Source organism: Molothrus ater, chromosome 26 (assembly GCF_012460135.2).
Source record: "Molothrus ater isolate BHLD 08-10-18 breed brown headed cowbird chromosome 26, BPBGC_Mater_1.1, whole genome shotgun sequence".
Lineage (NCBI taxonomy): Eukaryota > Metazoa > Chordata > Aves > Passeriformes > Icteridae > Molothrus > Molothrus ater.
The window spans coordinates 1,029,719-1,040,533 of record NC_050503.2 but is presented as its reverse complement, the minus strand read 5'-3'; the positions used below and the strand labels follow the sequence as shown (position 1 = coordinate 1,040,533).

Sequence of the window (10,815 nt, the reverse complement as noted above, 5' to 3'; positions counted from 1 at the left end):
GCCTCCCCCGCGCCGGGCAGGGCCGGAGGGGCGGCCCCGCAGCCAGCCGGGCCCGGGGGGGCCGCGCCGCAGCCCCCGCCACCTACCCGCACCATCCGGGGGCCGCCGTCGCGCTGCCGGGCGAGCGGGGCCGGAGCCTTCCTCCTCCTCCTCCACCTCCTTCTCTCCCTCCTCCTCCTCCTCCCTCCCCGCCCCCGCACCGGGAGCGTCCCCGCCGCAACGCCGCCGGTGCCCCGGGCGAGGGGAGGAGGCAGAGGAGGAGGAGGAGGCGGGGGCGGCGGCGATGGGGCCGGGGCGCTGCGGGCTGCGAGGAGGAGCCGTGCCCGGCCGGAGTGGGGCTGCGCCGGGGGGGCGCGGGGGGGATGCCCGCGCTGCTCTGCCGTAGGCGCCGCCCGCCCGCCCCGCTCCCGGGCTTTATTTTTAATTTTTTTTTAATTTTTTTTTTTTTTAATTTTTAGAAAAAAATTTTTTTTTTTTTTTTTGCTTGCCTTCCAAAAATACCCATCGCACCCCCCTCGCCATCCCCCAGCCCCGCCACCCCCGCAGCGCACAAGGCCGGGCCGGGCGGCGCGGGCTCCGCGCTCCCGCCGCCCGTCACCGCCGCCCCGCGCCCCCAGCCCGCAGCCCGGCCCCCCGGCCGGAGCATGGCCCCCGGCAGCGCCACGGAGCCGGAGCGAGGGTGACCGCCCGCGGGGGACACTGTGCCGTGCCGCTGGCCTCGGAGGACTTTTACTATAATTGCCATCATTGTTATTATTATTATTATTATTATTGGGGTTTTAATTTTTTAATTCTTTCGCGGGGCAGCGGTTTTTTTTCCTCCTCCTTCGGCGCGGTGGAAAACACACGTTTTAGACCAAAATCCCAAACCAGCCCATCCATCCTCTTTGCTTTGCGCTTCGCAGCAACTTGGAGCCCGTTAATTGCACTTGGCGATGGTAGGTCCCATGACACTTTCGTTTTCTCTTCTACTTCCCCCCTCTCCCCTTCACCCCCCCGTGTGCGTGTGTTTGCGGGTGCCCCCACGAGCAAAAGTTGCTGCCGGGGAGGGGGCGGCGGGGCGAGTTTAATACGGTGTCGGGGCGGGGGGGAGCGGGGCGGCGGGGGCGGGCGGGGGGAGCTGCCGCCGTCTCTCCTCCCCCTGCCCACCCGCCCCGCGGTACCGGGGGGCGGAGGCGGCGGCGGGAGCCGCCCGGCGGGGAGGTCGCGGCGCGGCGCGGGGGGAGCTCCGCAGCCAGCGGAGGACTGGATGGAGCTGAAAATGGCCGCTAAAAAAGGGGCGGAGAGGCCGCCAGCCGCACCGACTTGAACTTGGAAGTGACGCCCGGGAGGGTCGCGCTCAAGTCCGCGCTGCGCGGGGCCGCCCTGCCCGTACTGGGGTGGGAGAAGGGAATCACCGTGCTCGGTGTGAGAATAAAAATTGCCCCCGGCCCCGCTGTGCGGGGATTCTCCCGCTTCTCCTCCTGCCAGGCCACGGGGGGAGCGCGGCGGCGCGGCCCGAGCCGCCCCGCGAGGATGCGGCGACCGGGCCCGCCCGGCCAAGTTTGCGCGGAGCCGCCGCATCCCGCGGGGACGGGGATGTCCCTGCGGGGGGGAGGGTGCGGGGCGAACCCCAACCCCGGGCCGGGATGGGCCGCGGGGGTCGGCAGAAGTTGAGAGTGGAAATTAGTTGTGCGGGAAGAGGCGCTGCGGGAGCTCATCCCCGCAGAGGGAAAAAAAAAAAAAAAAAAGGCAAAAAAAAGCGGTTTTCTTATTTTGGGGGGGAAAGAAGCAGCGCTGGAGCCGCGGCCCCGCGCCGGGAGCGGCCGCGCTGCGGGTCAGGGTCCCTGAAGGACGGGCGACCCCCGGTGCGGGAGGGGAGCGGGGCGCGGCCCCCCCGGGCCGGGAGGTGCCCGGGGATCCCCTTTGTGTTCCGCCCGTGGCGCTCCCCGCGCGCTCTCTAATTAGCGTCATTAGCGCCCGCGATCGGCCGGGGCCGGGGGGTTGCGGAGCGAAAACTTGCGCTTTGGAGTTTGCCGGGCGCAGGCTCCGCTTTTTTCACCTCCCGCTCTCTTTGTGCGGGGGGGGGTTGCGGGGCTCCCCGGGACGCGGGGGGAGAAGCGGGGCTGCCCGTGGCGCTTTCTTCCCCCGTGGCTCCGTGATGCTGCCGGTGGTTAAATAACACGGACGGGGGGGGAAAAGCGTCTCCGCGGGATGCGGCGGGGGCAGCGCGGGGCGGCCCCCCCGCACCGGGGCTGGGTGCGGGAGTAACACCACCACCACCACCCCCCCCGCGCCGGGGCCGCTGCTCAGAAGTTGCACATGAATCTGCAGGGTTTTTTCTCTCCCATCGCCGGATTGGCTCCGTTTAGTTAAAAAAAAAAAAAAATTAAAAAATAAAAACCCCCAAAACAAGCAAAGGCGGGCGCGCTCCGCGCTGGGCCGAGGGGGGGATTCGCCGTCCGCGGGGGCCCCGTCCCTCCCCCGCCCCCCCTGCCCCGCAGCGCCTCGGCCCTGCGAGCCAAAGGGGGTTCCTACATCTTTAAATGGGATGTAATATTTTGGGATGGGCTTTTTTCATAACGTCACTTCATTCCTCGCTCTTTTTTTTTTTTTTGTCTTTTTTTTTTTTTTTTTTCATTTTCTCATTCTTTCTTTCCTCTCTCTCTCCGCTGCCTGGGTCTCGGATGGAGCCGCTTCCCTTCTAACTTCCCCGCCGCCCGTGCCTGCAGGCTGGGTGCGGACCCCCGACCCCCCCCCGGGGCGAGGATGACCCTCCTGCCTCTTTAAACCGCCCCCCCAAAACCCCAAACAAACAACAACAACAAAAAAGCGCTTTATTTTCCAAGTTGGGGGGGGGGGATAATTTTGCTTTTTATTTTTAATTTTTTTAAGGGTTGGTTTGTTTTGGTTTTGTTTCTTTTTTTTTTTTTTTTTTTTTTAGTTTTTTTGGCGGGGGGTGGAAGTTGGAATCTTTTTATTTCCTCCTCGGCCCCCCCTCCCGCGGGGCCGCCCCCCCGTGCCCGGCTGCCCCCCCCCGGGCCCCGCAGAGCCGCTCCGGAGGAGAGAGAGAGAAAAAACGCCCGGACTGCTCCAGCCTCCGAAATGACTCAGTAACTTTTACGCCTCGAGTCTCAGCCCTGCAATTAGGCACTTTCCCAGCACGGCTCGGGATGTATTCGTCTCCTCTCTGCCTGACCCAGGTAACCGGGACCCCCCCCGCGTCCCCCCCCCCCCCCGAATTTGCTCCTTTCGCCGCAACAGACTTTAGCAGTTGCAATACAAAAAAAAAAAAAAAAAAGAAAAGAAAAAAGAAAAAAAAAAAGAAAACCCAAGAAAATGCAACACCTCCCTCCCTAAAAATAATCATAACAGAGAAAGGCGGGTTGGGGCCGTGCAGGGCTGCTCAGAGGAGCCGCGTTCCCCTCCTGTCCCCCTCCCTCGCCTTTTGCAGGTTTTTTTTATGGTGTTTCTGGTGCTTTTTGGGTTTTTTCAGCCTTCACTTTCACTTGGGGCGTGGGGGGGTTGGAAGATTGCGTTGTGGTTTGGGTTTTATTTTTTGGTCGCTGCGCCCAGAGGTGGGTGGTGCGGGGAAGCCGCGGGCTCTGGGGGCCAGGGGGGGCTCCGTGGGGTGCGGGGGGTCCCCGGTGGGCTCGGGGAGCCCGGGGGGGGGTCGGGGCTGCAGCCTCGGGCTCGGCCGTGCCGCCTCTTGCGTAGCGTGAAACTTTTTCCTTCCCTCCCCCCAGCCTGGCTGCACATGGTGGGGTGCAGGGGGTGGGGGGGGCACGGGCGTTTCGTGCAGAACCCTCCGACTTTGGGCCAACGCGCGCCCGGCCGTGCCACGCTGCGCCGCCAGGGCAGGGGGGCCGGGCACGGCAGGATGCGGGGGCACCCCGCGCTGTGCCAGGCGAGGGGCGATGCCAGCCCCCGTCAGGGTGGCGAGGGGCAGCCCCAGCCGTGCGTGGGGACGCTGATGTCACCCAGGCCACGCCGGGGTCCGGTGGCACGCGGCAGGGCGGCCGTGCTGGGCCCGCGGTGCCTCCGAGCGGGGCGTCCCTGCAGCCCCCCAGGAGCGGGGGGGACACCCAGGAACCCCCCCTGCCCACGGCGCGACCACTGCGGCTCTGCCTTTGCATCGTGCTTATTGATCGCTGGTATTTATTTAATTATTGAGCAGGCAGCTTTCTCTGCCTCGTAACCTGTTCCCTGCTGGCAGCCGCTGCCCGCTCGGGGCCCGGCCTCGTGCTGCCCCCCCGGGCTCTGCTCTGGGGGGGAGGGCAGGGGAGGGGGGGCTGCTGCTGCAGGACCCCCTGCCCTGCCCTGTCCGCCCCCCTCCCTCGGCACGGGGCTGCGGGGCTGCCTCGGGGCTCGGGCTGCGCTGCCCACGGGGGTCCGGGGGGTCCGGGGGTCCCCTCGTGGCCCGCTGGGGTGCGGGGGCAGCGCGGGGTCCGGCCCCGGCTCCCCCCGGCCGCAGCGTGAGGCTGGTGAGGACACGGCCAGGGTGGGCAGTGCCAGGGCTGCTCAGATGACCCTGAGGTGGTGCTCCCTGTTGTGTGGTTGACTTGGCAAGGGTCACACCTCAATCTGGCTTATTTACTTCTCTTTCTTCCTTTCTCTTTTCTTCTTTTTTTTTTTAACTCTTTTTCTTTCTTTTTCTCTTTCTATTTTTTATTTGTACTTTTTCTTTTTTTACCTTCTAATTTTTCTTTTTAATTTTTCTCTTGCTCTTTTTCTTTCTTGCTTGCTTTCTTGCTTGCTTTTTCTCTTTTCTTTTTTCTTTTATTCCCATTTTTTTTCTTTCTTTTTTTTTCCCCTTTCCCAGCCATCCCGCCTTTCCCACCCTGACTCCATCCCTCTCAGGGGTCCCAACCCTCCGAGTCTCCAGCTGGTGCTGGGTTGGCAGCGCCCGTTGTTGCCAGCTCACAGTGCTGGTGTGGTGTGGGAAGCCGTGCGGTCGCTGGCCGGGCCGGGGCCGGCCGGAGCCTTTCTCCTCACAAACCCGCGCTGTTCCCAGCTCTCCTCTGGCCGGCGGAGGGGACCTGGTTTTTCCCACTGCCCGGGCACGGGGCAGGCTCCTTGTGTCTTTCCCCTCAGCCCGACACAGGCTCAGCTCCGATCGAGCCCGGCTCGGCTGGGGCCAGCCCTCGTCCCCAGCTCCAGCCCAGCCATTCCCATTCCCGTTCCCGTTCCCATCCCACCCGCGCGGCGGGCAGGCTCGCCCGGGCTCGGGAGCTGCGGATGGTGATGTGGATACATTGGAACGTGCGCGGGAGCCGCCCTGCCTTGGCCTTTGCGCATCTCCCCGCCAGCAGCACCGCCAGCCCCTGGAGCCCGGCACGGCCCTGGCACCGCGGGACCCCGCAGGCGACATTCCCGGCCGGAACGGGCCCGAGCTGGGGAGCCCAGCGGCACCAAAATAGCCCTGGCAAAGGGCTGATAGCCCGGGACACGCTCCTGGCCGCGGCCTCGGCCGTAGCTCCCGTCAGGCTGGGGGGTGGCTCTGTGCCCTCCCAGCTCTGTGTCCCTGCTTGGGGACTTCCTCCCGCTTCCGCAGCTCACCTCTGTCCCTGCTCGGGGCCAGGCCGGGAAGCCAAGAGGGAACTGCCGAGATTAGCAGGGAAGCAGCGCCGGAACCGCCGCCACGCACGAGGCCTCACCCTGCCCACGGGGAGCGGGGCGGGGGCCGGGGGTGTCCGGCTGCCCAGGCCCCAAAATAACCCCGGAGCTGAGCACCTGCCAGGGACCTGCACGTGTGTCCCCTGGGAGCTGCTCCCGAGAAGCCAAAGGGATTTCCAAAGTGGTAACAGTTATCCTTGGCTCCTGGATCCGCACTGGGGGACATTTGGGATACTTCTTGTGGGGGAATATTGCGAATTTTGTGACTGGCGATGCTCCTACGCCTCTGGCTCATGCCTGGTACCTGGCAGTGCCCCCAGCACACCCCCAGCTCCCCACCCTGGTTCCTGCAGGATGGGAATGAAGTGAGATGGGCGCCGTCCTCCAAGGCCGCCACAATGTTGGAAGCTGGGCATCCCAGCAGGGTCTGGTCAGACTCTTCCCTCTGCCAGGCTCCATGCCAGGGGTGCAGAGCTGATTTTGGGATGGCAGAGGCGATGCACCCGCACTGCCTGACCGAGAGCCAGTGCCCAGGCACTGAGCCCCGTGCGTGCCACAGTCAGTGGCTCGGGATCTGAGGGGCACCGGGGAGTGCCTGGCTAAGCTGGCCTGGCACAAACCTTGGTACCAGCAAACGGGCACAGCTCCGGGCCTGGGGGGTGGAGCTGGGCTGCCAGAAGCATTGCAGCCACGTGGCACGGTCACAGCCACATCTCCAGGCATCCGAGGGGATCCCACCTCTCCCCGGCCACGGCTGGGCTCCACACATCCCTGGGCTGCCACCACTGCTGCAGGCATGTGGCTGGAGCAGGGAGCTGCCTGCTGGGCACATCTCGTGGGGCATCCTTTGGCAAGCCCCCTTCCCGAAAGCGCCGGGGCTTTTCAGCACCGGTGCTCACCCCCTCCACCAGTAGCTCCGGAGAACTGGTTTCCAGCCGGGAGCTCAGATCGGCTGCCAAAGGATGGGAGCAGCAAGCCGGGCATGGCGGGGGAAGAGAGGGAAGGTTGCAACACACTTTCAATTCTCCCATCTGCTGAGTATTGTTTGGGAAAAACAATGAGGCTGTTCTTTAAATGCAACCTTCGGGAGATCCTCGCTTTCCCCGCGGCGCCCGCCGTGCCCGCCTGCCCTGGCGAGCCCTGCCCCGCTGCTCCTGCCCGATCCCAGCTTAAATCCTCACCCGGGAAAAACAGATCCTGTGTTCTGATGCTGGGTCGGAGGGCACACGGGCAGGGAGGGGATAAAGGCAGCTGCGTGAGGGGCTGCTGGCCGGCGCTCACGCTGTGCCGCTCTCCCCCTCATCACCTTGAACTTGTCTGGGGCCTCGTGCAGTAAATCAGCCGCCCTTTTTCCAGGTACCTGCCGATTTCTCCCTTCCCTGGGCAGCTTCGCCCTGCCCACGGTTCCCTCCCTGACCGTGGTTCAGGCCCCTCATGCCCACAGTTCCCTCTGTGCCGGGGCAGGGAGCGATCCCAGCGCGTGCCCAGCGCTGCGGGTGTGCGCACGCCTTTGCAGACTGCTGAACAAAGCCCAGCTGCCAGAGCCCAGAGCCCTGCCCGGAGCTCTTGGAGCAACTGGCAATAGCTCCCTTTTCTATTCCCCTGAGCCTGGCAGGGCTGTGCATGGATGCCAGCAGCCTGATCCTGTTTGGACCCGGCGGTGTTCCCCCCTTGCAGGGGTGGCTGTGGCGGGGACGGTGTGGCCAAGGCAGTGCTGGCGTGGCAAGGCTCGCCGGGCAGAGGAACCATGGCAAAGGCTGGCCCAGCTAGCCCTTATCAGGGCACAGCAAAGAGAGAGAAAGGCGGCTCCCCGAGGAGCCCTGGGCAGCCCTGGAAAGGGGAGCTCAGGGGCCTGGGGGAGAGCTGCCACGGTGGCACCGAGGGATCTGTCCCGACCCCGGGCTGGGCATGGTGGGGAGGGCCTGAATAGGGATTTGGTACTCCTGGGGAAAGGGAGGGTCTGTGTGTCCTGTCTTTGGAGGTGGTGGAGGCAGGTCCCTGCCAGGCAGGGCTCTCTGGGAATGGCCCCAGGGACAGGGACAGCTTGCCCTGTCTGCTCACCCACCTTCCTTGCCCGATGGTGCCGTGCCAGCCATCCCAGTGCCTGGCCCCTGGACACGTCCCTGCAGACCAAGGGGTGCCCATTTTCCCCCCATCACTGTCGTTGTGCCTGCACCTGTTCTAGCCACAAGCCAAGCCCTTGGTGGCAGGATGGGGATGGGGACAGTGGTGGGGAGCATCCCCAGAGTCCCTCACTGGAGAGGAAAAAGGAGAGTTGTTGGGGAGGTAAAATCCCTCCCTGTGAAGCTGGCACGCTGCCTGCCACCCCCGGCCGTGCTGTGGCTCCTCGGCGCAGGGATGGCAGTGCCAGCACAGAGCATCTCCGAGGGGGCTGGCTGCCCGTGGGAGGGGGCTGGGGGGGCTGCTGTCCCCAGCAGTCCTTGCACCCAAGCTGGGAAGTGCAGGCAGGGCCCTGGGGTGCTGGGGATGTGCTCCTCAGGGACCCATGAGGAGAGGATTTCTCCCACAGCACCTTGGGGTGTGCCGGGCAGGTCGAGGCAGGGTGGCGAAGGCGATGGGAGCAGCCAGGGCATCAGTGGGTGCCGAGCCCTGCCAGGATCATGTGGCATCACTGGTGACGTCCACACGGCATGGCTGAGGGCTGCTGCTGGGGCTGAGTCTGAGTGGGGCAAAGCTTCACCCAGCACCAAATCCTCATGGATTTTCGGTACCAAGATGCTTTTGGATTGCCTGCACAAATTGGTGCAGGCAAAAGCCTGAGCTCAGCCTCCCTCCCTGCCCTGGCAGCCAGACACTCTGAGATCTCACCCTCGAGGGGGGTATGCAGACCCCTGGGACGTGCCAGCTGCAGGGAGGGGATGCACAGGGTACCCCGGGGCATCCCGGGCCTGGCTCGCACCCGGGCGGGCGGCTGAGCTCGCCGTCCGTCACGTCGGCCCTGGGCAGGCATCCCCCGCGGCCGGGCGCTCTGTGCCAGCTTGGCCGGGACCCAGCGCCCTGCGCCGGCCGCCAAGACCCGGAGCTTCCCAAGTCCTGGAGAGGAGCTGGGAAAGGATCCCGTGGCTCAGGTGCGGCAGCGCTCACGCGCTGGGGGACCTGGGGCCAGCCACTGCCAAGGATTGATTTCTCCGTTAACTCACCACCGCTCTAAAAGCGCATTAATCCTCCTTCCCCGGCCGGCAGCCAGCGCTGGGCAGCGTTTTGGGTGAAATCCCCAGGTCTGGGCTTTGGGCTGCCTGCCGTGGACGTTGCCCTCCCCACCACCAGCACCACTCCAGCAGCACTGCCTGGCACGGGAACGCCGGGATCCAGCCCTCCTGCTGACCCCTCTTCCCTGGGAGCTTATTCAAGTCCATAGCCGGGTGGATTTTTTTTTAAACGGAGGGTTTTACTTTGTTTTTTAAGAAGGTTTTCGCTCTCCTTGCAAAGGGCCCCTGCATTCCCTTCACGGGGAAATGGTATTTGACCGGCTGTTGTCCAAAAAAACCCCCAACATGTTTCTGATCACGAAAAACCAAGAAATATTTTTGCTTTCAAAGGAAAAAAAAAAAGCCCATACGAGAGAAATGTTGATTTTCCACCCAGACATTTCCCCTTTCTCCAAACCAGCCCTGAAAAAGAGAGGCACCACTGCTCCCCCCACACCCAGGATGTCATTCTGGGGTACAGTCTCACGGTGGATGTCACCCAGGGCTCATCTGGGTGCTGATGAGTCATGGCAACGCCAAGTGCGTGCCCCCCCTCTCTGCTCAGACGCCCTTTTCCAGGTGCTCCCACATTGCACAGGCACGTGGGGCTGCCGGGAGGACGGCGAGCGCCGGTGACCTGCTGGCTGTCCCCAGGGAGCCACCCATCACCGTGTGCTGCAGAGCCGCCGCCGCCAGCCCGCCTCGCCCCGCTGCCACAGGCGACGAGGCCGCTCGGTCCCACGGTTGCCTGGCGGGAGCTGTGATGTGCCGGATCCTGCACCCCCTCCCGCCGTCCCTGGCTGCTGCCCAGCGATTTGGGAAAGCGAGACGGCGCAGGCTGAAATGTGACCCCCGCCACGCTGCGCCGCAAAATCTCCTTTAGTAACCTGTGCGCCAGGACAGCGAGAGCGCGGCGTGAATACCAATGAGGGGAAAAGTGCCGAGTAAAGAGTTTTTGATGGAAATGGCATCGCATGAGAAAGAGAGCGGGAGCGAGCGGGCGGGTGCGCGCCCGGAGCCTGCGCTGGGCGCGGGCACAGCGGGGCACACACGTGTGCGCACCTGCGGCCGCGAGCTTGGAGGCTGAGCGTGGCACGGTGCCAGGGTCGTGCCACCCCGGCGAGCCCGAGGGAGATGGCAATGGGGGTGATGAGCGGAGGGGGCTGCGAGGCAGCAGCTGAGGGGACACGTGGCAAAGGATTGCCGCGGGCAGCGTGTCCGCAGGGTCCGGGGCATTTCCGTGGCACATCGGGGAAGGGCTCCCGTCCCCCTGCGCCGTGCGCTGCTGATCAAAGGCGCAGGCGGGGAGGGCGCGGGCCTGTGTGAGCAGCGCCCTGGCCGCGCGCCACCCCACCTTCCCGCTCCGCTCCCCCGGGAGTTTGTTAAACAAATTTCTCTAATTGCACAAGCCAAGGAGTTTGTTGGAGAAAAAAGCTGGGGAATTTCCCCTCCTCTGGGCCACCCCTTTCCCGCTTCCCCCGGGGCAGCCGGCGCAGAGCGAGCAGGTCCTCCCCACGACCCCCGGCTCTGCGGGAGGCTGTGACCCCGACGCCTGCGGGGCGCAGCTGCGGGGTGTCCTCATGTCACCCCTGCCTACGCAAGGACGTCCCGTGCTCGACCTCTTCGCGGGCGGGTCACACACATTCCCTCCCGTCCAGCCCCGGGGTCAGAGCCTGTCACCCAACGCGGTGACACCCAGCACCGCCGTCTGCCCTTCCCGCCTGGCGTTCTCCATCGCTTGGCTGGGCACCCCTGGAAACGGCCTTTGTGAGCCTCCCGTGGGCAGCCCCTGACATCGAATCCCGCCGGATTAGCGAACGTACGGGATAAAAGCCTCGGCTTGGCGGCAGTTCTGTGCCGGGTGGGGGCTGAGGCGGTGGCCCTGCCAAGAAGGGACGATGCGCGGCCGGGTCCTGCCCCGGTTCCCGCTGAGGTCATGGCTATAGATAGCCCGGGAGGGCGCAGAGCCGAGGGCAGGATCCAGGCGCCCTTGCCAGCTGCACCGAGAGCC

General features: G+C 64.8%; 1 protein-coding gene across 4 annotated transcripts in view; it reads left to right on the top strand.

Annotated features, from left to right (window-relative positions):
• Positions 1-492: 492 nt before the first annotated feature.
• The window catches only part of NFIC (nuclear factor I C), a 40,455-nt gene continuing 30,132 nt past the window's right edge, over positions 493-10,815 (top strand). For 2 of the 4 annotated variants that reach the window (XM_036399316.2, XM_036399315.2), the window contains exon 1: positions 2,938-3,182. In XM_036399316.2, coding sequence (XP_036255209.1) covers positions 3,153-3,182 — 30 coding nt within the window. In that variant the 5' untranslated portion in view covers positions 2,938-3,152. Of the gene's footprint in view, positions 939-2,936; positions 3,183-10,815 lie in introns of those variants that run through there. The other 2 variants (XM_036399313.2, XM_036399312.2) reach the window with 2 other exon arrangements.